Consider the following 26,242-nt stretch of genomic DNA (forward strand, 5'->3'; position numbering starts at 1 on the left):
GAAGGAGGCTTTGGTGTGTTATTTCAGGAGCAATATAAAGAAATACAACCCATAATTCACTCTGCCAAGTACTAATCAGAGTGGAAGGGAATGAAATTTTCAGGGATGAACTGGAGTGTCTTAACAGCATTCTGGGCCTGTCCCAGCTGGGGTGTGCTGGACAGCTGTGTCTGCCCCAGCTGCCCATCCTTTGCAGTCTGAAGGGGAAGCTTTTTATGAAGATGCACCAACGTCAGATGTAACAACTGGTGGGAGATATTGATTGGATGAGGACTGTGCCTGGCATGGCAGCACTGTTGGAGTCCTGAGTACATTTCCCATTTCCCACTTGACTGACCTCAGTCTTTGGTCCTGCAAAACCTGGCTCATTTCAGTGCAACATCTTCTAACTAACCCCTGGTGCTGCTGCCTGTGTGGCACTGCTTTGCTCAAGTTCCTCCCTGTCAGCTTTACACACATAAAGCCTTTTTTGGTGCTTTCAATTAATTAAGTAACTACTGAAATGGTACCAGAAGTCTACCTGGCTTCCAGCATCCCTGCTTGTTTTTGCCTGAGACCATTAAAAGTGCTATAACTATTTGTCTTGAAGCTCACACATTGTAGCTTCTCATGCAGAGTTTGTCTTGCTTCTGCATCACAGGATGATTCAAGCCCATGTCCCTCCTCATGATGCCATTAGGACATGCCACTATAAGCATGTGTACAACAGCTGCAAGTTGGACGTTGCCTCTTTGTGTGCTAGTGTCATGGTTTAATGCTCAACAAGCCTTTTCTGCTCATAGCAGAGCTCGTCTGAACAACGTAGCATTTAAGGAGGGTTTTCAGGTGATTTGTGTAATCTCCCTCCCCACATCTCTCAGGTTTCAGGTAGCCCTAAGTCTCTCTGCAACAACAAGGATACCATGTAAACCTGGACAACTCTTCCAAACTGGCTGCATAGTGTTCCAGAGAGAGTAAAAAAAAAATTGATTAAAGGTGCTTGAACAGAATGGGAAGCTGCACATACATGTGAGTTTGGTTAGGTATGTTTTTAATGCCTCAGGGCTCCTTGCATGTGTTTTGTGGGCTGGGTGTGCCACTGCCCTCCCCTCTGCTGCCTTTCTGACATCTCTGCCATTTCTTCCTTATGTCTGTGTTCTTTGCTGTCTCCTCCATCACTTCATCACCAGTCCAGTACTCTCAGCCCCTGCTTTGCCAGGAATTCACCCCAGGGCACAGCCCCTTTTTCCTGGCCACCCTGCTCCTTCATCTTGGAATGGTGAGTTTCCAGCCTTGGTGTTCCCAGGGGAGGTAAATGTGTGGGAGATGTTAACTGGCTGCTCTCAGCTGCTTGTTGGGTCTTCAGAAACCTCTGAAATTGTTTGACATTTAGCTGTGCAGATGGATGGAAAACCAGAAGCCTTTGTTATGATGGTTTTTGCTTCTTTGTATTTTCTGAAATCAGAACTCAGATACCTCATTTTTTGTTGTGACTTGATAGGTTCTTATATTAACTGGCTATGGTTAATAAACGTGGAAGGTGACATGAAACCGGCAGCACAGAAAATTTCTTTCCCACTGGTTTTACTCCACACGGTACTGCCCTGTCAGGTTGAATTGTCTGATTTATATTGTCTCCATGTACAGTAGCATCTAGATGGGAATTTTTACCTTTTTGACTTGTGCCTGGTCTTTGGTGCTTTCTCTAAATTTTGTGCCTTTTTTCAGTGTTAAAAAAAATCTGAAAGTGAGAAGTACTGCAATGTGTTAACTAGGGGATTTGGGAGGGAAATTCCTGATGTTCTGTGAGGCAATTCTGTTGGAAGGGAGGCAAGGGACTTCAACAACTTTAATTAAATATGCATGTCTCCTGGAAGATCCAAAGTAATTGAGAGCTGAGAACAAAATGTTGGTTAATGGTATCTCTGGGTCAGACTCTGAGCCTTAGATGTCTGATGCTGCAAAGCTTGTCTCTAGAGACAGAGCAAGGAAAGCTGGTGCCTGTGTAGCTCTCCAACGAGAGATACTGCAGGAATTGGAAAGAGAGCTGGCTTTACACAGTTTTTTTTTCTTTTTAATGTCTGGAGGGGTATACCTCTGCCTAAATATACATTTAAACTCCATGACATGACAGGATCAGCTGCTCTTCCTTTACTTCAGCTATGAAAGCTAAGTATTCTTCATGTCTGTACTGTATGAAATGGTGCCTTCCCACTGCATTGTCATTGCCTGTGAGTGCCTTCTGAGAGGCACCACGATGGTGGCTTGTTCTGTTCTCCTGGCCTGGCCATTGCTGCTCCCCAGGGAGGCTTTGGGGGTGCTCAGGGTGAAGGTGGGTGGGTGCTGTGGCAATGCAGGGGCTGCACTTAGGGCCCGAGTGTGAGTGGGACAGCACCTGGTATGGGGGGGTCATCCCTGAGCAGTGTACAGAGACTGAGACTGCAATTAGGGTCACCTACAGCAGCCCCTATCTGTGCCAATTCTGCAGCTGAGTAGTTAATTTATAGACACTTGCACATTCCTGTGAGTCTCTTGTAATTTGAGCAGTGAAGTGTTGTGTTGTTTTTTTTTCCAAAACAGGTATTTTGTAGTTGATGAGAAGGATCCTTTGTGTGAAATTACCTGTCTTCTGTGTCTGCAGATGTCGTGGTTTATTACACCTGGCTACTGACAGGTTCTTGAAATGGTGACTTTCTCTACAGCCTTAATTACTGCCCATTAAAGCCTTTCTGTTTGCAACCAAATGGAGATGGATGAAGGGGGCTGACTTACTAAAAGTGCTTCAGAGGTTGTGGAAAGCCTCAGGTCACTTCTGTACATTAAACAAGTCTGAAGATCAGAGTTATTTTAATGTAGAGATAGAATAAACTTCTGAGAGCACTCGAAGATGCTAACAAGAACAACTGTAATGCTTTTTTCATGCACTGGGGTTAAAATGAGAATAAAAAGGGAGGGCACTTGGCAGAGCACAGCAGTCTGCTTTCTGCAAGAATGATGGATCTCAACAGTAAAGGTGAACTCTGGCCCTGCTGCAGCTGACATGGACCTCTTGAGAGCCAGGGCACAAAGGTGCACAGAGTGGGCTTCCTGTGCTTAGGGTGTTTTAGGATGCCAAGGACTGAAAATGTTGATCTTGTAGCTACCATACACTGCCTACAGTCAAGTGGAGCAATTCTGTGGTGCCATGGGTGCCTGACAGGTGGCTGGTACCACCCTATGCCACCAGCCTGATCTCTTTGTCCCCTGCCTCTCGTGCTGGGCTGTCCACAGCTGCTGGGGTAGTGCTTAAAAAAAAAAAAAAAAGTGTTAAAAAACCCCAACAAAACAAAAGCAAACAAGTGGGGAGTGATTTCTGATAAAAAAGGAAAAGAAGAAAGAAACAGAAAGGTTTCTAAAACCACATGGAAGGACTTGGCCCTTGCCTTCTGCCTGGAAGTATTTTTTAGCTCCCAATTTCTTTCAGAACCTGAATTTTACATATTTTTTTTCCCCCCCCCATCAAAACAGATTACTGGAATGAGAGTGTTTTATCCCTCATCCCACGAGGTTCCAACTATAAAAGAGTTACCTTAGGGATATGTCTGATAATTTTTGATGCAAAGCACATGAGCACATAATTCCTAATACATTGCAGATTATGGCTTAATTGAGGAATTAGCGATGGCAGCAGAGAGCTTTCTTTGGGGCCTTCTAAGTGTGACCAAATACATCTCAGGAGCTCAGACAGAAGCATCAGAGTTACTAATTGCACTGGAGTGTTTTCTAAGTGGTGGATGAGGAACTCAGGCTGATTGCCCTGTCACTCAGCCAGCCACAGCCAACTGCTGAATTACCTTAGAGGGATGCCAGGAACTCCTCTGTGACCTCTATTACTAATTCATGGGGGGACACTCCTGTGATCCCCAGAGTTTCAAAAGCATTAACTAATCTTTTCTGTTTATTGATGCAAAAATCAATTTAAATAAGTTGTTGGGTTTCTTTCCTGTGATAGGTAAATGGCTGCAACTTCTTTCCATCTTACTTTCATGCAGTTTGCCTTCTCTCCATATTGAAACAGATTAAGGGACTGGAACTTCTCATGGCTTTTACAGTGTGTCACAGTTGCATGTCTATACTCCTTAGATGATTTTTATATTTTCTGACCAGCACACAGGGTGACAATTTCTCTCTGGTAGGTTGGGTTTGCAGTAAAGTCCAAGTTTTCCTCAGAATAAGAATTTTAGGAGCTTATATCAAAGCTGTATTTTGACTAGGTGTGTCTATGCTGAAACCTTTATGATCCCTTCTCAGCTCTCGTCTTTAGGAAGTTCTTTCACATTTACACAGCCAGATTATTTTTATTTGTGGGGTAGATGGAGACAGGCTAGATTGGCCCCATGGCTTCTTCCCCCAGATAAAAAATTCTCATAATTAAATCTCCTTTTTTTTCTGAAATACAAAATGTATTACACATTTTACATTTATACAAAATGTGTTTCACTTGCACGTTGCTTCAGCTAACAAGGTGTGAAACTGCTTAGTGGGGTACTAGTCCCAAGAGGCAGCAACAGCAAACCTGTCAGCAGTATTTCTTCTAGTGGTGCTCAAAGAGACAACCTGGTTGTTGTTAAAGATATTGGAGCAAAACTGTGGTGGTGCCAGGGGCATCTCTTCCCCTGCCCACTCACAGGGCTGGGGATGGTGGCTCCTGGAGGCAGATTTTGGGGGCTAGCAGGGTAAACTTTGCCTGTTACAGTGAAGCAAATTTTAAATGAAATGGTTCAGTTTGGGTTTTTTAATCTCAAAACACATTTTCAGTGAAAGCAATGGTGGCTTTTTTTTTGTCTACAGGCATAGAAACTTCACAGTGGACACATCTGTACCCTTTTGTGAAATATCCTTAATTTCTGTGGCAGAAAGGCTGACCCAGTCTCTGGAAAATCTTTGTCTGCTTTGAGGCTGCAGCCCTTAAATAGTTTGAATAAATTTCTGATCTGCAGGAATTGTAGTTGAGCTATCACCATACTATTTATTTTAGTATAAAAATTGAACTTAATTTCTTGACATTTGTTCCAACAAATTATTTGGTTCAAGGACTTGGAACTATAACGGTTAAAATATCTTCAATGTCTGATATAATTTGCTAATCCACTAAAACTTTCTAAAATTCTCTCATTCCCAGGGTTGCACACAGAAGTATATTGTGAAGAACTACTTCTACTACTACTTGTTCAAGTTTTCAGCTGCTTTGGGTGAAGAGGTTTTCTATATCACTTTCCTTCCATTTATGCACTGGAACATTGATCACTCTGTGACTAGAAGAATGACAATTATTTGGTGTGTAAGTATTTCTGTGAGTTATTTAAATGTGTCACTATTAATTCTCTAACTGTAAAAAATGAATATTGAAGAGTAAGAGAACCCTTCAAACAAACAAATGAGCTGATACAGGGTGTCTGTTCATCTCCATTGTGTTTTACACTGACTTATTTTTTTCAGCCCAATAATTGAGCTACTTTTGGTAGGGTTTATACAGAGCAGATGGGAAAACATTTCCTACCCAATGTGTTGTGATTTTTTTGGGCATAATTTTTCATAACTTTAGGAAAACTTTCCCCATGTCTTCTGCATAATCTTTTCAGATAGTTCTGGCTCAGTTGAAATAAACAGGGTCCTTCTGCAGTCACTTGAGGGGGGAAATCATAATTATTCTCTGATGAAGGCTAAGACTTAGAAACATTGATTTTTCTTAACACTGTAGCATTCTCAAATTAACAGGCTTCAGCATCACTTCAGCCTTCACAGAACAATGTATTTCCTACTGAAAACCAGTAGATAACCAGGCACTTTACTCTGGGTTGTTTTGTTGCTGCCATTGCTCGTCTTGGTATCGATCAGATCATTGCTGCCCAAATAAGTCCCTTTTAGAACAAAGAAGGGAGGCAGGAAGCATCTCTGGCAGATGACAGACCCTGGAGGTTTAGCTGTCAATCTACATCGATTTCAGAAATTTAAGCTTAATAAAAACTTGGATGTGATATCCAGCTTTGTTTCTTGACAGTGGAGCTTCTCCTTGACTTAATATATTCTAGTTAATAATATTCTGTCTTTTGTCCAAATAATATGATGAGAAATAATGAAACAAATTTGAATTGGGTCATACCCCTCAAATGCACCTGGTCTCAGACAGAAGGCATCAGTTGTTCTGTGCCAGTAACCCTCATCCACTCATTTCGTAAAGAGAACATGAAAAATAACTTGCAGATTAAATTCAGAAGTAGGTGGATACTGTATAATTAGAGCTGGGGTTTGGCCAGTAGTACACCTACTGTTTCTGGAAACGTGCCACAGCAGATGATGATTGGTAGTCACTGCCTTCTGGCTTTGTATATTGCTCAAAAATGACTCCTCAGAGCTTCTTGCATGCCCTTCTGCAGGCTTGCCTGGCTTTACTTTGTGCAGGGTCCACCTGAGCACTGGCCAGATCTAGGCTGTTTTAATTAGAGTTTTCAGGCATGTGATGCTGTGATTATTAGCATTAGTTTTCCAGTTACTGAGTGAGCTGTGAAGCTGCATTTTATGTGGAGAGGCTGTTTGAAATACTCAGACTTGTGACAATCTCTAGTTTTAAATACATTTTAAAGATGTAAATTTGAAACAGCTAAAAATGCCTGTGCAGGCTGCGTGTGACTTAGGGCACCAGCCCCTGAGGGGCTGAGACACCTCGGTCACTTCTGGAACAGTGGAATGGGCTTAGCTGCCTGGGTGCCCAGGTGTGCCAGGGGACAAAGCTGGGCTTTGAACTTACCAGAAGGTTTTTGGTGCTGATGGGAGTGCGGCTGGTGCAGCAGTGCCTGCCACACAGGGACTGCCACACGCTGCTGCTTCCGCATGGGTCTTGGCCATGGGAGATACAAGTGAAAATCCAAGTAGTCTGGGAGTTTCTGACAACAGCTGCCAGCAGAAGGCTGGGAAGAGCAGGAAGAGACATGCACAGCACCAGGCACAGTTTGCAGAAGGCTCCTGCCCAGCTGGGGCAGGAACTGGTGTTGAAGGGAGAGCCCTAAGGAGAAGGCAGTGGCAGTTTCCTTGTGATGCTGTTGTGGGGATAAGGAGAAGTTGTTAGTGAAGCTCTTCAGCAGGGAGAGGGATGGAAGAGCAGCAATGACCTTGCTGTGAGCCCAGTGCAGAGCCTGTGGGTACACTGAGGACATGTGTTGGTAAAACAGGGTGACAGGGCTTGGAGTGCCAAAGGGGTTAGGGCACCATGGGACAACTGACCTTACCTTTGGGTGGCAGAGAATCTGAAGTGATACTGAGCAGAGAGCTTCCTGTGCTATCAGGGACTTGAAGCCATGGGTTTCTGCTGCAAGTTGGGAACGGCAATGTCGGTGTTCCAGGATGAATCAGGGCAGATTTTTCCCTTAAAAATGGAAGCCGTGTTAATGCTGTTTATAAGGGCTTCCTGCCATCTTCTCAGCAGCAGTTTATGCAGAGCCAGTCAGCCACGTTTGAGAAAGATAAAGCTGAACTGGAGCAGGGCCAGGAATGATTAGGAAATGGTCTATTTTCTGAGCAGAGACTGAAAGATAAGTCTGTAACAAAATGAAGTTGGAGAGAGAATGGTGTTGGCTGTAAACACAAGGGCAAGGAAGAAGCTTCCTAAAAAAGCACAGTCACAAGAATATACATGCATAAGGCAGTCCCAGTAAGTCAAGTTGGAGACAAAGGTTGTGAAACATCTCTGGAAGGGCAAAGGGCAGTAAAAAAATTATGAAGAGTTTATTTCAGCAGCAGCAGAGGAATGGACTGGGTGCCCTGGGATGTCTTCTCCAGTGCTGGGTCCACAAAACTGTTTGTGGTTTTCTGTGCAGCTGGACAGCTCTGAGGAGCACTGGCTGTGGCCACATCCAGGTGGTTTGGGAGCTCAAGGTAGCACGTTGTGCTTCCACAGCACCTTTCCTCTGGGCACTCACAGTGTGTACACAGACTCCACCCCCCCCCCTTATGGAGAGGTGAGGGAAATGACTGCCTGGGACCTCTGAGCAAGATGCTGGGTCAGTGCTGAAGGTACCATGGTGTCTTTGCTTCCCTTCTTCAGCTCTTTAAAGTAAATGCTCTTGAATCTGCACAGACGAGGCTTTGATGTCTGTTACTCCTGCTACTTTAACCAGGAAGTACAGAGATTCAAACTAGCTGCACACAAACCAGCTCCCAAATGTCCTTTGAATTTGCTGCACATCTTGGCTCAAGTGGTGAAAGCTCAGTTTGTTTGTTTTTTTAAATCTCTGCTACCTCTTCAGGGTTGAAAGCTTTATTTTGTTGTGGAATTCCAGTGGTAAGGTAGAGACCTGAAGGGAAAAAAAAAAGTTAGTTTCTGCTTCCTGTTCAGGATGCTTGGACATTTTTTGTTTTTGTTATTTTTTCAAGGTGCATGGATATAAAATGTACCCACACGTCTTTTAAGCCTATAAAATTTTTTAATTTGTACAGGAGAAATAGGAGTTGGCCAGTGTGGACTTTGTTGGGGCAGGTGTGGAAGCTGCCAGTGTGCAAGAGTGGCAAGCTTGGGAAGCCACAGTTCTGAAGGAAGGAGGGCTTGGGAGGCTGGTGCTGCCCCTCCAGGCTGCTCAAGCAGTGCTGGGGACACACATCTCAGCAAGTCTGAGAAGGTCCTGGGTCTGAACCCATGGCAATTTATCTTCTCATCTTTTCAGAGGAACAGTTTTCCAAAGGCTGTAGCAGGTAGTTACTTAGGAATGATGAGCTCTGAACTCTGGCTCTCAGAGGAACTAGAGATTTAATTACTAGCCAGAATTTACCTGCTGTTGGTGACATTACTGTGGTGTGTTTGAAACCCTGGATGCTGCTTTGGCAACTCACTTTGCAGCAAACTCTGGTTTTAGTGATTCTTTGCTGTTTGTTTTTCTGCTTTTGCAACATTTCACCAAAACGTTTTTCTACTTTTGCAACATTTCAGCAAAACAGTCTCAAACGGCTGATAAACAGTCACTGGGAAGTCAAGCTCTTTAAAGCTCCATATATTGCACTGCATGAGAACAAGTAAGATTGTATTCAGGCATGTAAGTAACTACAAAATGTCAGAATACAAAAATAAATGGTCCATAAAAGAAACTGCCACATGCAAGATAAAGCCTTTATTGAGAAAGAATTTTGTCTGTGCTGGTAGCTGTGCTCTACCCTTGAATCAAAAGTGACAGTGAAGTTTTTATAATCGAGATGCTGAATTAAGGTGCATTTGGTGTTTCTGGTGTGTGTATCTCATTGCTAAGTTTCAGTCATCTAGCTGAGAATAAGGTGAAGGTTAAATCAGAGAACTTTGTTTGACTAGAAATGCAAGGTGTAACAGTTTCTCAGTTTTAGGTGTTAAATGATAAAACAAATCAACGTGGCAGGAGTTTTTCCTGCTACCAGGAGACTATGGGCCCAAATTTCTCTGGTTTAAACCCGTCACAAGAGAGTCAGCTGCCTTACAGTTTTTGTCTGAAAGCTTATTTGAAGACAAAGTGAGTGTCCTAGGACATTGGCCAGGTGTACTTCTGGAGGCACTGGGCTCTCTTTGGTCTTGTGCTGGTCCTGTTTTTCTGAAGAGAGAGGTAAAGTCATCCTAAATTCCTTTGTTTATTATTTACTGTATTGATAAGCTGTCTGTGCTCTCCCTTCCCTGCTCCTGCCCCTTGCTGCACTGCTCTCACTGCCCAGCATGGCCCTGCTTGTGCTGTGCTGGAGCCCTGCCTTGAGCTGTGCTGCTCTCATCATGGCCAGGACAACTCAAATGAGGGTCTGAACATCCCACCAGCTGAATGCAACCTTGAATGTACTGTTGCACCTGACCAAATCCTTGGCACATACCATGTAAAGTTCCTGCACAGCTAACACAAGGTGGATGTGTTTTCTGGAAAGCAATAACCATGCTGGAGATGGCAGATCCTCCAGCTCTCCTGGCCAGCCACCTTCTCCTGTAAGGCTTGTGTGCTGCCCAGCCTCATGGTTGCTGTTGGCATCTCTGCCCAGAGGGAGCAGCTGGGTGGCTTAGGGATGGGATGGGATAGCAGAGTGGGATTGGAGGGTGGCTTAGGGATTCCTCCACCTGCTGCTGGGGCAAAAGGCCATAGGTCCTGCTCTGGGGCTTTCGTAGTGTTTTTCTCTGGCTCCAAACCTTAGTTCTTGGCATTAACTTTGGAGTAGGAGGAGTAGCTCCATGAGAACATACTCGCTCAGCTCTGCTGTCCCTGTGACACATGTGGTGCTGCAGGGCCCAGGCACTGCTGTTACCTGCTGCCGTGTTCATCTCCTTGCTGAAGCCTTCCTGAGGAGATGCTGAGAAGGGAAGCTGTGAGCAGTGCAGCCTGGGTGCTTGGCTTCATTTCTGTGTGGTGAATCAAAGTAACGCCTGCCTTGACAACCACAAATGCAGTTTTTGCTTCTGCTTGACTAATCTCCTGCAAATGCCAGTTTATTAATAGTGCATCCTTATTTTTTTCCCCTCTTTTTAGTGTTCCCAATGAGCTTTGTCACTCCTATCAACACACAGTGGTTCTGATAAAAACAAAAACAATGTTACTTTTAAACTGTAAATTTCCTTTCTGGGAAGAGGACATCCTATTGCATCTGGGGTTTCTAGAGCCAGGCTATAGAGTTTCTATTTTGGAGCCACACCAGCAGATTCTATGTCAGGCTGCGACAGTGCGATTCTCAAGGAAGAAGCTGCCAATGTTATTTGAGCCTGTGTCTTCTCCAGAGTTTCACCCTGTCCCTGTACTAGATCAATAGCACAGATAGGAGAGCTGCAAAATCAGAAGTTGAAAATAAGTATGTTCTGGTTCACCTTTGTTAACTGAAATATGACAGCACAAAAAGGATTGCTCCTCCTGACCTCCTTGTGCCCGTGGGACGGTTGTGTGTCCATCCCTGTGCAGAGGCTGAGGCAGAGGAGGGATGCTGAGGAGGTGCTGCACACAGTGCACCCACAGCACTGCTCCACTTCCCTGAAACCTGCTATAGAAACATTCCACAGGGGAAATGTGGCACTGGCCCTGTGTCTCTGCACACAGAGCTGGCTCAGCTGTGTTGGTCTATGTGCCTTCATACCTGTCTGCCCCGTGGTGGCACAGCTAGTTGCCACTCTCATTCCTGTAGCAGAAGTGCTGCCTACAGTGACTGCAGGTGTAGTGAGATGAAAATCATGAGAAACATCAGGCAACACCCACAGGTGAGTAAAACCACTGCTTTAATTATTGAAGCAACACCAGAGTTCCATGAATGTCAAGGAGCTAAATCTCTTTCTGGGGCTCTGATGCTCAGTGAGGGAAACAGCCCCTCACCCCAGAGGGAGCTCCTGCAGATGCTGGGACAAATGCATTGGACTGATGTGGATGCCAATGCCTCAAGTATGATTTGTCATTGGTCTCTAAAGCAAGATCACTAAAACAGGTTCATCTTGTTTACCCCAGTACAAAGCCCCAGGTGAGGATGTATTTTTGGAGATGGACCATGTGTATGACTCAGAGCAAAGTCAGAGGAAACAGGCTGTTCTGCTGCTATAGCAACTGCTAATTGCCTATGGAAATGTGATGCTGTTGACCCATGTTGGCCACAGAGCTTTGCCTTTCTTTCCCCAGATGCCTCAGCTGTAAAAGATTGCTATTGCCCTCCTGCATCACTGGCCACCCCAGCAGTAGTCGTAGGCACTAGAATGAGGAAGGTCTTGTTTTGAAGTTCCTTACAGCAGTACAGAAAAATGCTTTGAGATAGGAACAAGTAAGAAGTCTCTACCCAAGTACGTATTTTTTTTCAGTGCCTTTTGCTTTTGATGTAAGGATTTATTTCTGAAGGCTTCAGAGAAATCCTCACAGCACGGGGAGAGCACAGATGTGCATGAGAGAAGAGCAGGCTGATTTAAGTAAATATGTCCTTGGGGCTAGAAAAATGTGCTTCTGTACCAGGGTTGCTGGCTCAGCCCCCATGTCCAGCCTGTGTGGTTATAAATGCAGGACCCCAGGGGGCATCCCCTGCAGCCTGGGGGGGGCATCCCCTGCAGCCTGGGGGGCAGCCCCCCCAGCCTGACCTTCCCCCAGCACTGGGCAGTGCAGGGCAGCAGAGGCTGGTTCAAGTCTGACCAGATCAGGAGAGCTGTACCCTAGATTTCCAGCATGGCTTAGTGAGCCAGGCTTCTTACTGCTTCACTGTGGAGCAGAACTAGATGTGGGTGATGTTCCCTTGCAGCACAGCACGGGAGCAGCCCTGGGAGGCCGAGCCTGCCTCACCCAGCCCTGGGCTCTCCCCTGCCTGCCAGTGCAGCTCCAGGGCTCAGCCACAGAAATGCAGCACCCAGGTGGTTTGGCCGAGCAGCAGCAGGGGTCATGGCAGCTCTGCAGAAGCTCAGCATGTCCTGGGTTCCCTGCTGCTGCTCTGCCAAGCACCACATTGCAGGGAGGAGTGGTGGGGACATCCCTGCAGCCACAGGCCATGCCTGTGTGGCTTTGGAAGAAGCATCTAGGGAGTTGCATATAATTTCCCACATCTCCAGCTGGTGCTGCCATGTCAGTGTCAAGTGACACTGCAGATATTAGGGAGCTGGCATAGCTTCCTGAGGGTGCTCACTGCATCAGAGATACCTGTGCCACTTCTCCTTGTGCACACCTCAGTCCAGAAGGCAAAGCTGCATTTCCCTGTGTTATGCAGGGCCATGGTTGTTGCTAGTGACCCTTCCACCACTCTTCTACTCCTGTGCCATGGTCCACCTTCCATTGTTTCTTTAGTAAGGATTTGCATGATGACATTTATTACATCTGTAGCCTGTAGAACCTGCACTGCAGGGTCAGGACAGAGCCCATGGGCTCCCCTGACAGGGCAGTCCTGTGCGTGTGTGCTGGAAAGTGTGGTGGGGGTCTTGGGATGAGGGATCCCTGTACAGACCTGTCTGATGCCCAAGAGCATCACTTCACTTCTGCTGAGGTTTGGCCCTTGCTTGTGGGGCTTTTCCCCTTCCTATCATTGAACTCCAGCTCTCTTCCCTCCCTGCCAGCCTGAGCAGCACCCCTAATTTGCCAACACATCTTTGTAACTCAGGTGTGAAATGTTTTCATTTTGGAAAGTTTGAACAGTTTAAGGTATGTGGTAGTTACAGCTGCTGCCTTCATCTTTCAGGCTAAAGGGAATTAGCCAAGCCAGTCCCACCAGCTGTTGTGAAATCTCAGCTAAATCCCGATTTGTTTCTGTGTAGTTATCTTCTCCAGCAAATTGTGTCCTACACAATCCATCACCACTTTCACCTTGTTGCTTCAGTGATGGAGCAGGTTCAGACAAATCCCCTGTGTGGAGACAGAGGTACTTATTCAAATGCAAATTAAAAGTATTGTTTTTGAAGATACCTGCAAACCTTTTTCTACCAAAACTGCAGGAAGTTCCCTTGATTTGCATCAGTCAGACGGAGGGGAGGAGAGCCTGTGCCAGGAACAAACACAGAAGAGTAGCACTGAGAGCTGCAATATAGCACTCTAGGTAGGCAAAAAATGTCAGCAATGTAGGAAAGAAACAAACAGAACAATGAAGCATGGAGAAATTATTTGCTTTAAGTTTTCTCCTCTGTACCATATCTCTGAGCTAGCAAATGGTGGCTGCTCACTCCCTGTTGAAAGACCTGTTTCCTCTTCTCTCCCATGTGCATCTTTGGGCCTGGAGATACATTGGGTGGGGAAGTCCAGGAGCACATAAAGACTTTTGGAATGGGTTTGATTTAAGTCTGAGGTGAGTATGGCTTAAGCCTAGCCCCTTCCTCCCTGAATCTTCCCAGCCCTTGCTGCTGATCAGCTGCTACAAGGTGACATGATCCTGGGTCAAGCCTTAGCCCACCTTCCCCTGCTTGTCTGGCCAAAGCCACCATGGACTTGCTGTTTGGCTTTCCTAGAGTGGCTGGAAATCCCAGCAGAATTACCCAGTCCTGAGGACCTGAGCAGTCCCCAGTTACTTAATAGTCTGGATTTAGGGTAATTTCTGCCCATGCTAAATTTATTCCAGGGCCATCACAGATTCCTGGCATTGCACAATAGGTGATTCAATAGGTCTCCATCTCCCGTCTCCTTCTTCCCTGTGCTTGTGGTTTGCAACATTTATTACAGATGTTTTCTCATCTGCTAGGTTGAAAAAAGCTGATAACAGGCCAGACTTTCAGCCTGCCTGCTTTCTTTCCCAGGACTGTTAGAGAGCAAATCCACAATAGCACAGAAATAAGGTCAGGAAATAATGAAATGTGGTTCGAGAGAGAATATTCCACTTAACCAAGGCAAACACCTACCATTCAGAAGATGAGAGCCACAGTAGAGTGCAATTCAGATATATCCTGCAATGAACTATAGTGCTGTAGCCACAACTGCCTCTTCTGCCAAATAATCCAGGATGTTGTGCACAGAACCCAGACAACCTGAAGGCAAAGTTGGTGCTTTAGAGGGTAGTGCTTAGTCTGAGTTTATTCTGGATGACTCTGGGTATTTTATGGAGGTTGTCTCACCTCTCATTACTGTATGTGTCTATACAATATGTGGTTTTAAAAAAATGTAAGGGTCAGAATTTAATCTGGAGGGAAGGTGTTGTGAGAATGCCTGGTATTTTTGCTTATCCGTAGCATCTCCAGCATTCAGCCTGTTTTTCACCATTAGAGGAGTTGTAGCACAGCCTTCATTTCAAGGATGACTCATTTCCCTTTCTGGAATGCTCTTACATACTCGTGCTTATAATAATTCTACAAGTGGAAGTCATTATTACACAAGACTGATGATAAACTGGCTCATCCTACCTTGCCTCTCAAATGGTATCACAAATGGTAGCCCCAATGTTTTACGTTCTGTTGGAGAGAGTAATTTGGCTTTCAACCCTGAGATTTAATTAACTTCCAAAGACAATGGCTGCATCCATTGGTGGCACCAACCACATAAACCCTTGCAGTGGTTTCTTTAAGCCCCTTGTTTGCTGTGAACAGTGCAGGCAGGGTCCTTGCTGGCTGCCCTATGGCCCCTGTATCGGGTGCTGTAGGAGCAGCCAGGCATGCTGACAAGGCAGGGATGTAATTCATGTGGTGAGGGATAAGGGGTGCAGAGGCACCAGCAGTCACTTTTCCAGGCTCTGGTGCTGGCTGTAAGCCCAGCACTCCCCACATTATGCCCTTTGCTCTAGAGGGGGGAATGAAGGAACAGGATGTTTGGGGTTTTTCCTGGTTCTGGTTGTTGTGAATCCTGAAGTCTGACATCTTTCTTTTAATGTGAAAACTTTTTTGAAATGGCTGGTGGGAGAGAGAGGGTTGTAATGTGGCTGGTGACAACTGTGGCAGCAGATGAGCCTGTTGCTGTTCTGGCATGTGGGCATATGGCTCACACCAGCACAGGAAGGAGGTTATTTTAAGCCCCCTCCTTTGCCAGTGGAAGCGTGAGGAGCAGAACACCCAGGCGTGTCTCGCACGGCAACCGAGCTGCTGTGGCAGGTGTCACTTACCCTGATTCTCGTGTTTAAAAAGAAAAAAAAAAGGGTTGGTTTGGTTTGTGCAGCTTGCTTTGCATATGTCTGGCTGCACTGTCCAAAGGAAGGATGGCGACAATAGGAAGCAAATATTCCCAGGATGACCTGGGTGGCTTTTGTTCACGTCCTTCTTACTGTGGATTCTGGGAGTCTGTTGCCTTTGGGAAGGGGGTGCTGAGTTTGTCAGCACGTTGTGTGTCCTGAGCACTGCTGGACAGGCTGTACCTCTTGGGGATGCTGTCCAGCTTTGCCTCCTGCCTCTGCCTTGCCTTGCTACTCCTTGCAGTGCCCAGCAGTACAACATTTCCCCCCAGGAATCACTGCACTGCAGTGCTCAGGTGGGTCATCAGTGGAGCCCTTCCTTAAACCTCTGGTGTCCCAAGCAGGGCACAAAAGCCCTTTGTTGTTTGCAAAACATGCAGGAGAACTGGTACTTCATGTTGCTCATCTGGTTTTCCCTCTGCTGCCTTCTCAGGGATACTAGGGTCACGATCTGATCACTGTGGCATGGGGTGTCCCAACGGAGCCCCTGCAGCACCCGGTGGGGTGGGAGCTGCTGGGGACAGGAGAGCTGGTGCTGCCTTCCCAGAGCTGCTCCTGAGGCTGGGGGGACATGGCTGGGCAAGGTGGGGATTGGAAAGGTGCTGGCAGAAAAATTTCTCTTACACCTCTTTGCTTTGCAGGAGAGGGATTGCAAGGGATAGGGAGGAAACCTAAACTTCTCTCAGGTGGAGTGGGAGCCAGCTGGCCATCACATGCCATCCTGTATTGCTGCTTCTCATCAATGGACCCTCCTTTTGGTCCCACTTCTGGTCAGGTTACAAGATGGTGCAATAAAACCACTGTTTCCTTCACAGACTGGGATAATGGAAACCCCTTTAATAATTCAGGGGATACATTTTGTGCTTTGGGGTGATGGATCCCACAGGAAGAAGCACAGAAATGGAGATGGTTGTTGGGTGGGCCGAGTGGGGTTTGCCCAGGCTGACCGAGAGCCCCGTGGCCTTTCTTCTCCCCAGATTGTGATGTACATAGGCCAGGTCTCCAAGGACATCCTGAAGTGGCCTCGGCCCCTCTCACCACCTGTCGTCAAGCTGGAGATGAGGACAGTGGCAGAGTACGGGATGCCCTCCACCCACGCCATGGCAGCCACCGCCATCTCCTTCTCCTTCTTCAGCAGCACCGTGAGCCAGTACCAGGTAGGGGGTAAACACACAAAAGAAAACAAAGAAAAGCTTGTGTCTGCTCCTAGCAAGCTGCAGAAAACTAGCAAATCCAAAGCTGTTGCCAGTTCCAGAGGAGCTCTGTGTTTCTTTTCACAGATGTGTATTTTCCCGTTGTAACCTGTGGCTGATGGGTAACACAAGAAGAAGTTTAGCAGAAATCTCCTCTCTTTAGCATGATCCCTGCCCAGAGCCGTGGGCAGGCTGTGCTGCCCTGATGGTGTGGAGGGCTGAGGGTGAGGGAGGAGGGAGCCAGGGAGGCGCTGCGGGAGGCGTCCTGTGCGCTGCAGGAATCCGCATCTCCTGGTTTTTGTATGAGGCAGGAAAAGCATCCTCGGAAATCCCCTGGCTCTAACCTGTGTTAGACTAACAGCCCACAACACGATTGGAGAGCCTATTTGTCAGGGAAGGACCAGAAGTTTCATTGCACTGGAGCTGCAGGCTGCTAGGGGAGATCTTGTATTTTGTTGCCTTATATTTTTATATATGTTATCTTATATAATTTTCCCCAAGCCTTTTTTTTTTTTTTTCCGTTCCTAAAAGGTGTGTTTCCTGGAAACTCACTTCTTCACACTGATTGTTTCATTTTATGAATCCAAACACGTGCTTCCTGTACTTTAGCACTAACAACTTCCTGGCTGCAAAGTGTTTAAGAGTGTTTCGCAGCCCTCTCACATATACTTCAAAGATAAACCCGGGTAACCAAGAGGGCTTGTGGTACAGCCAGGGGCTCTCACTGTGGCAGTGTCCCTGAGTGTCCTCCCCATAGTGGCAGCCTGTGTTCAGGGACAAAAGCCACTGCTTTGATGAAGTGTGTGGTGTCCTGGGGCTGCAACTCAGACATCTTTGAATTAATTTAACTTCCTGACTCACTTGGTCCCAGCAGTGAAGCAGTGGGCTTTGCTTCTGCCCACCGTGCCACAAGCAGGTCTGTGGTGCCCAAAGCTGCACTGCCAGCCTCCTGCTCCATGGGAATTGCGTGGCAACTCGTCAGAGCAGCTTGGTAGTGGAATGGGGAGAGGGAGGAGAAGCTGTAAGATGGGATGTTTGTTCAGCCCTGGAAGGCAGATCTGTCCCATGTGTCAGATCTGCCAAAAAGACCTGGTCAGCAGCACTTTATCCCCCTCCTCTACCAATAAGTGGGACCTGCAGCTCTTCCTGGACTGTCTTGTACTTTTTGGAAGCTGCCATGAAACAATAAGGCTGCTGTAAAATAATTAAATGATTCAATTGCCTCTATTAAGGAGAAATCTGCCAGTACATGATGCTGCTATCTTCTAAAGCTGCCCTAGTCATCAATTACCAGCCTGGACCAGCTCCCAGCCTGCCTGCTGAGGGGGGGAATAAAGTGGATATAAATCTTCCAAGGGCTTAGAGAAGTGAGAAAAAATAGTGGTTTATAAACTGGGAGTGACATCTGCAGTCAAGTCTGAGCTCTCTGCTTCAGGGGCTTGAGGACACCACAGGGAAGGGGTCAGGAACCAGTTGTTATGCCTAAAATTTGCACAACAGCATTTTTGCATTGACCTACGGCCACCCTGGTCTGTCGTCAGCCTCTTGGCAGTAGATGGAGACTTTGTGTCGAATTGGGTGAATTAATTTCATTTATTTATATTTTGGGTTGGTGTTCTGTTGTGGTTTTTGTTGTTGTTGTTCTTTTTTTGGTGTTTTTTTGTTTTTGTTTCAGAAAAGGAGCCCACCAGCCCACTGGGTTTCAGGATTTGAATAAGGGGATTAAAGGCTAATATTCTTTATTCTTTATTAAATCTTCTTCTTTAAAGCTTATTTTTACCATGTGTGAGGGTTTCTTTCCTTTTTAAATGTTGATTTATTTCAACTTCTTTCTACTTTCATAGGCAACTCGGAGAGAGAGTTAAGCAAAACCAGCTTTGTAAGAGGATGATTAAACCTGAAGGGTCACAGGGAAGAGTGGTCCTGGCTGCTTTACCAGCTGGACTGTGGTTTCAGCCCAGACATGGATTTCCCCTGCTTGCCCACTGCTCCAGGTCTATGGATCATTGTTCTGGTCCAGCTCTGCAGCTGAAGCAACCTCCTCGGGTGATCTGAGGCTGCATTTCAGCCTCAGGCATCACTTGTACAACATCCTGTGCCTTTTTTTCCTTAAAGTCTTTAGCACTGACACAGATTTTTCTGGTGGATGTTGTGAGGAAAAACGTTGCAAATGCCTTTTATTTCCCAGGCTTCCCCATGCCATGTCTAGACCTTCACAGAAGCTGCCACCACAGATATTGCAATGACTTTCTGGCAGGGTTGCACATTAGCTGATGTGAGGTCTCATTTTGGGTCACATTAAATCTCTTTGGGAAAGTGCAGCTCAGGAGGCACCTCCCGAGGCGAGATCCTCATGTCCAGGTGCTTGGGTGTCTTATTTCAGGTATACACTGATGTTAAAGTGGATAATGGTGTCACGTGTGGTTTTAATTATTTTTTTCCCCTCCCCTTTTCACAGTATCCATTTGAACTAGGCCTGGCAGCAGCGTTTGTGTTCTCCACACTGGTGTGTCTCAGCAGGCTCTACACGGGGATGCACACGGTGCTGGTAAGGACGCCCTGAGCCCTGCCCAGCTCCCACTCCTCTAGCCTTGCACCTCCTGCCTTGGTCAGGCCACTGCAGGAATACAGGAGTCACGGCACTACATTTCAGGCTCTATGTTCAAAGGCAGCTGTGAGGAAACCCTCTGGCTATTGTTATTTGAGTCTGCAGGGGGATTATTTATCACACAGGGAAGTGCGGCGCGCGTGGCTGGGCGCGGGGTGAGGTGGGTGCAGCAGCTCAGCTGGAGCTCTCTCTCTATTTTGAAATTTTAATTGTGAGGAATGCACTTGGGCAACTGATGCTGCACCTTAGCTAAGCCTTTTGTGCAATAGTATCACTGTTGTCAGCAAGAAATATTCCAGGCTGGTTCAGCCTGGGAGTGCCAGGGAAGGAACAGCAGGTTGGCAAGTCGTGCCAGAGAGCAGAGTACAGTGTGGCAAGTGGGCTGCTGGGGGAGACTGGGGGACAGCAAGTCCCATGTTACCATACAGGGACATGGCACTTAAAAAAGCATGCTATGACAGGCTTCTCACATTCAGCTGGTAGGAATTGAGATGCACAAATCTGAAAATACTAGTAAAATATCAGTGACTTTCTATCACAGACTTGTTGGGCACAGTTGTTTAGAGATGTCAGCCCTGCTACAAGAAGATATTTCAGTGTAACTTTGATTAGCTGATGAGAAGAAACATTATTGATTTGTTATATCCAGCTGCCCGAGTATGGATAAAAACCTTTATCTACTTCCTCACAGGAATTTGATTTGCATTGTTTGTTGCATTTCTTTACTAAGGAATAATTATGCTTGTTGTAATAAGGAGGCTTGATAAATATAAGAAAGGGAGCCCTTATGAGATTAAGGTTATCTATAAAATATAGCTTGGCCTTCCCTTCCAGGCCTAGTGGATCAAAACAATATCATCAAGGCTGGAGACACCCTTTCTGGGCTAGTGACCTTAAGTCAATCAGTAAAAATTCTTCACATACTTCCCTTGCTGGCCCATCATAATGAAAGAGTCCTCTAAATTTAGATGGATTTTAGGGTAAAGAAGAAAAAGGTTTTTTTGCGTTTGACATTATAAAAAAAGAGCTTTAAAATTTTTAAGAAAAGCTCCTTAGTTTAACTGTGAGCAATGCTGCATTTCAAAAGGGCAAATGTACTTTGCTTGGGTCTTCATCCCCTGGTGGGAAAGGAGCTGGGGAAATGCCTGATGGCCACAGCTGCCCAAATCCAACCCCTCCATCTCCAGTGCAGTTTGACCCACTGATAGTGGCTCCAGTGTTCCCCCTGCAGTGGCAGATTCTTCTTGGGAAGAGGTGCAGCTCAGAGCCACTTGCCACACTTCAAGGGGCAGCTCCCACCCTGAGCTCTGCTCACCTGTTGTGTGGGCACTCGAGCTGCTGCTGGGCTGAGGCACAGCACCTGCTCAGCCAAGCAACCAGCCAAAACAGCCTCTGTCTAATGGATTTTTAACTGAGGTCTTCACAGAAAATTAATACCAACAGGATAACGTATTAACTTATTAAGAGATCATAGTATTTTAGTAAAGAAAATAGGCAGGTAACTGAATTTTTCCCATTTGAGGAAGTAGAGAAGGAGTGGCAAGGTGGTTGCACTGTCCTTTGCTACAGCTATAGCTGAAGCTCTGGTGTAAGAACTCGTCTTCAGTGTCAGCTCTAAAATCAGTCTGTATTTCAGTGTTGCTGGTGCTGGTTTTGGATCAGGAATGGCCTCAAAAACACAGTCATGTCAGTAGGAGAGATGTTACAATTAAAGACCTTCTGGAGATGCACTGACATGGTGTGAGAGCTGCCTGCATCATTACAGCTCTATCAGAATGAATATTATGATCAGGGGAAAGGCAATGAATTCTTGTTGCCTGGGCTGTTGCCAGGAGAACATCACCCAGAGAAAGCGATGGAAGCCACACACTCACACTGCTGAGAGGTAATTTAATTACAGCAACCCACTCACAGCACTGTAACACAAGAACATCCCGGCTTGTGGAGAAGCAGGGGAAAGGCAGGGTCCTTCCTTTTAGGTCTGAAATTTTGGAGTCTGAGAAGCTGCCAAAGAGGAAATCTGGAGTTACCAGGAAAGGGCAAAATTAAAATTTGGACACACTGAACCTGTCACATGTTAGGGCTTATTTAAAGGAGCAAGAAGCAATTAGAGACATTAGGGACTGGGGTTTGTTGTTGATAGGTGTTTTTTCCAGGCAGTTATATTTTAAATATCTGTTTAATCCTCATCTTAAAAAGTTGGCCTAATTTTTTATCTCTCTCTCAGTGAGAGTAGCAAGTTTTTCTGTCTCACTGTTGTTGGAGCACAGCTGAGTCATCTCCTGTGGGAAGGGATGAGTGATGGTGCTCGTGTGTGTGCACAGCAACCCAGAAGGATGCAAGCAGGACCATCACCAATTGTATTAGGAAAAACGTCATCAGCTGAGGGCAGCCCCTGGAGCAGGGGGAGGCTTGTAGTCGCCTTTTAACCCTTCAAGGCCAGCAGTAGGAATTTCTTAATGCACGAAACTGATGTGTTTGGCACTTGCTGAGCCATGACTGGTGCTCCAGAGAGTAAGTAGCATCTTTTTGTGAAGTGAATTCAGGCAGTAAGTGACCATAAGGAAGACAGAACAGGCAAATATTTCTCTTTTTTCTTTGGTTGGAAACATGATGCTTGAGTGCCAGTGTGTTTGGGATGCTGGTTTGATGTTCTGGGAGCCTGTTGTGATTCTTTGCATCTCCAGGCATAATTTCAGTGGGAAGAGCATAGGAGGGTCTTGCCTTCAGAAAGCCAGACTGCATGCTTTTGCAATCCTAAACCAAATCCTGCTCCAAGGCCTTACAGAAAAAAAGCCCATGAGAATGGCAGCAGCAGCAGTTCCCCTGCCCATGGACTGTGACACTGGGAAAGGATTTTGAAGTGCCCTGGTCCTGCATCCCACCAATCATGTACAACGGGATTTTTGTTGTCAGTTGTTTTTCTTTATGTACCTGCAGCACAGGAAATGAACTTGCAGGGCTGGCAGTGTTAGAAACCTGACACTGGGCTGTTCTTTAGGCAGCAAAAGGACATGGCAGCTCTCTAGTTAAAATAGATGATCTGAGGGCTGGAACACCTCTGCTGGGGAGACAGGCTGAGAGAGCTGGGGTTGTTCAGCATGGAGGAGGTTCTGGGGAGGCCTAATAGCACCTTCCAGCATTTGAAGAGGCTACAGGAAAGCTGGGGAAGGGACTTTTTGCAAAGCATTGGGAGATAGGGGGAATGGCTCTAAACAGGAAGAGTGGAGATTTAGATTAGAGATCAGGAATAAATTCTTTAGTGTGAGGATGGTAAGACACTTGAACAGGTTGCCCAGGGAAGCTGTGGATGTCCCATCCCTGAAAGTGTTCAAGATCAGGTTGGATGGGGCTTGGAGCAACCTAGTCTAGTGGGATGTGTCCCTGCCCATGCAGGGGGGTTGGACCTAAATGATCTTTAAGGTCCCTTTCAGCCCAAACCATTCTATGATTCTGTGAGCCGGGCAGATGCTGGTGGCTGTGGGGGGGGGCTGGGGGGTGTAGAACAGGAGCAGGGCTGGGTTGCATGGTGGCAAGAGATTTTAAGGAGGGATAGAGCCTGTGGAGGAATTGTCTGTGCAGAGGGAGCTGGAGCATCTCAGTAGTAGCAGGGAAGTAGAAGGTTCTAAGCCTTGCCGGTAGGGCTGCACCTTGAGTAAAATTCGTGCCTGCCCTAATTTAAAAATTCCTTTGTAATTGCGGGCTTGGCAAGAGACTAATCTGTTTACACAGGCAGATGGGCAAGAATGTGCTTCCTGGGAGTGCTGACAGCCTCTCCACCTCCCGGGGAAGCTCGGGTCCTGCCCTGGGTGCACAGCAGGGAGCCTCCAGAAAAGTCGTTTTTCTCACAGAAATCAGAGCCATCCCCACCTCTTCCCAGCAGCTCTTTAGTTTAACAGGCAAGGGTGGTGCAAACCATTAATTCTGTGCCACTGCTAAATGCCTTTCCAAAGTGTTGGTCTTGAGCTTGCCCACCTTTTCTGGGTGTTCAGAAAATCAAACCTTTGTCTGTGCACATGGGAGGCAAAGGGACCCAGCACCGACAGCCATGGCTGGGTATGGCTCCCCATTCCCCGCCGCTCGAAAAAAAGCCCATGAGAATGGCAGCAGCAGCAGTTCCCCTGCCCATGGACTGTGACACTGGGAAAGGATTTTGAAGTGCCCTGGTCCTGCATCCCACCAATCATGTACAACGGGATTTTTGTTGTCAGTTGTTTTTCTTTATGTACCTGCAGCACAGGAAATGAACTTGCAGGGCTGGCAGTGTTAGAAACCTGACACTGGGCTGTTCTTTAGGCAGCAAAAGGACATGGCAGCTCTCTAGTTAAAATAGATGATCTGAGGGCTGGAACACCTCTGCTGGGGAGACAGGCTGAGAGAGCTGGGGTTGTTCAGCATGGAGAACGTTCTGGGGAGGCCTAATAGCACCTTCCAGCATTTGAAGAGGCTACAGGAAAGCTGGGGAAGGGACTTTTTGCAAAGCATTGGGAGATAGGGGGAATGGCTCTAAACAGGAAGAGAGGAGATTTAGATTAGAGATCAAGAATAAATTCTTTAGTGTGAGGATGAGAAGACACTTGAACAGGTTGCCCAGGGAAGCTGTGGATGTCCCATCCCTGAAAGTGTGCAAGATCAGGTTGGATGGGGCTTGGAGCAACCTAGTCTAGTGGGATGTGTCCCTGCCCATGCAGGGGGGTTGGACCTAAATGATCTTTAAGGTCCCTTTCAGCCCAAACCATTCTATGATTCTGTGAGCCGGGCAGATGCTGGTGGCTGTGGGGGGGGGCTGGGGTGTGTAGAACAGGAGCAGGGCTGGGTTGCATGGTGGCAAGGGATTTTAAGGAGGGATAGAGCCTGTGGAGGAATTGTCTGTGCAGAGGGAGCTGGAGCATCTCAGTAGTAGCAGGGAAGTAGAAGGTTCTAAGCCTTGCCGGTAGGGCTGCACCTTGAGTAAAATTCGTGCCTGCCCTAATTTAAAAATTCCTTTGTAATTGCGGGCTTGGCAAGAGACTAATCTGTTTACACAGGCAGATGGGCAAGAATGTGCTTCCTGGGAGTGCTGACAGCCTCTCCACCTCCCGGGGAAGCTCGGGTCCTGCCCTGGGTGCACAGCAGGGAGCCTCCAGAAAAGTCGTTTTTCTCACAGAAATCAGAGCCATCCCCACCTCTTCCCAGCAGCTCTTTAGTTTAACAGGCAAGGGTGGTGCAAACCATTAATTCTGTGCCACTGCTAAATGCCTTTCCAAAGTGTTGGTCTTGAGCTTGCCCACCTTTTCTGGGTGTTCAGAAAATCAAACCTTTGTCTGTGCACATGGGAGGCAAAGGGACCCAGCACCGACAGCCATGGCTGGGTATGGCTCCCATTCCCCAGCAGCTCCTGGTAAGGAACCTCCAAAATGAGAAGCCCCTATATTGGTGGACAGGGGGAAAACCAGAATAAACCACTGGTTTCCAAACTTCTTTGATTGTGCACCTCTAAGAGTAAAAAAAAAATTGAACGTGCACTCCCAATATTTATACGTTTACTTATTAATTATATACACAATACATATATCATAAAACATACAAAAAACTCCCAAACAAAACAAGAGGATAAGCACTACTCTTAAAATATGTATTTGTTTTATTTTACTTATTGGTGCTGCAAGAAGTATTTTCTTCCCAGAGCCCAAAGGGCTGCCTTGCACACCCACTTTGGAGCTCACTGGCACAAGGCAATGATTGGGAGTGGAGCTGGTTATCTGGGTCCTGCCTGAGAACTACAGAAGCTGGTTTACTCTACTGGAGCAGAATAGGAGAATAATAAAACTCAGAAAAACTTAATTAGGTCTGTAAATAGATATTGTCTGTGCCCTGGCTGGGAACTGCTGGAGCAGTGTAAATCAGAGCAAAGCCTTTGTTAGGGGAATGTTAATGTTTGGTTAAATGTCTTTAATTGGAGCATGTGAACAGCTTTTTCAGTTTCATTCCCTAATCACACGTGGAGGAGGAGGTATTGAGATGTCAGGACTTTTTCTTATAATATGAGGTGGACAAGTAATGGAGTGGAAAATGGAGGTACACAGGGATTTCTGAGCATCAGTGCTGGGAGCAACCTCCAGCTCTTCTGTGTTGATGCAGTTATTTATGTTGGGCCAATCTGTGTCTTGGTGTGTGAAGTCATAGTCTAAAACTGGTATCAAAAGATGGATTATTACGGTGGAATATTGACATCTGATGACATTTTCCATATTAGACATCTGTGAAACAACTTTGAGTATTTCCATGGCTATCCTGATATCATGGAGGAGGGAATAAATGTAATGAGAAATTTGTAGTGGGAATATAGAAATGGCTCTGGGAGTTGCTTAAAACCACATGCACTGTGAATCTATTGCCTGGAAGTTGTAAACAGCTCAAGTTCAGCCATACCGGACTAATGCATTTACCAGAAAGTCATTTAATATTTCTGTTGTGGAAAAGTGCCCTTGTTCTTGCCTAACTATAAATGAAATTCTCATAAATAATTCATTTTAGACTGTGACCAAACATGGTAATAGTCAACTGTCATGACTCGGTGAAAAAGATACAATCTTGAGACAAGGACGTTGCTGTCTCTGATTAACTCTAGTTTTTGTGGGACATTTCATGGTCAGAATACAAATTCTGCTGCCTCCTGAGTGATGCTGGGAGGACAGCATGGGGGAAGCTCATTATGTTGCTTTTTCTCTGGCTGCTCTCACACAGACAGCTTTTGTCAGGGGTTACCTCTGGTCTCCCTTCCCAGCCTTGCAGTTGACAACAATCAACTTCTCAAAACACCTGATTTGCCTCTGTTAATAAATTAGGTTTCAACTATGTGCCTGCCTCGGGCGCTTAACTACAAGCCTGATTTCAGATGCTTGGGCATGAAATGTCTCTGTGCAGCATT

The 26,242-nt window shown here is 46.3% G+C and overlaps 1 protein-coding gene across 1 annotated transcript in view; it reads left to right on the forward strand.

Moving 5' to 3' along the window:
- Positions 1-26,242, forward strand: part of SGPP2 (sphingosine-1-phosphate phosphatase 2) — a 59,335-nt gene that overhangs the window by 32,004 nt on the left and 1,089 nt on the right. Inside the window, exons 2-4 of the mRNA XM_010001654.1 lie at positions 5,141-5,299; positions 16,509-16,688; positions 19,183-19,272. Of these exons, the coding sequence (XP_009999956.1) occupies positions 5,141-5,299; positions 16,509-16,688; positions 19,183-19,272 (429 nt within the window). The remainder of the gene's footprint in view (positions 1-5,140; positions 5,300-16,508; positions 16,689-19,182; positions 19,273-26,242) is intronic.

Source organism: Chaetura pelagica, unplaced genomic scaffold, assembly GCF_000747805.2.
Source record: "Chaetura pelagica isolate M959 unplaced genomic scaffold, ChaPel_1.0 scaffold207, whole genome shotgun sequence".
NCBI lineage: Eukaryota > Metazoa > Chordata > Aves > Apodiformes > Apodidae > Chaetura > Chaetura pelagica.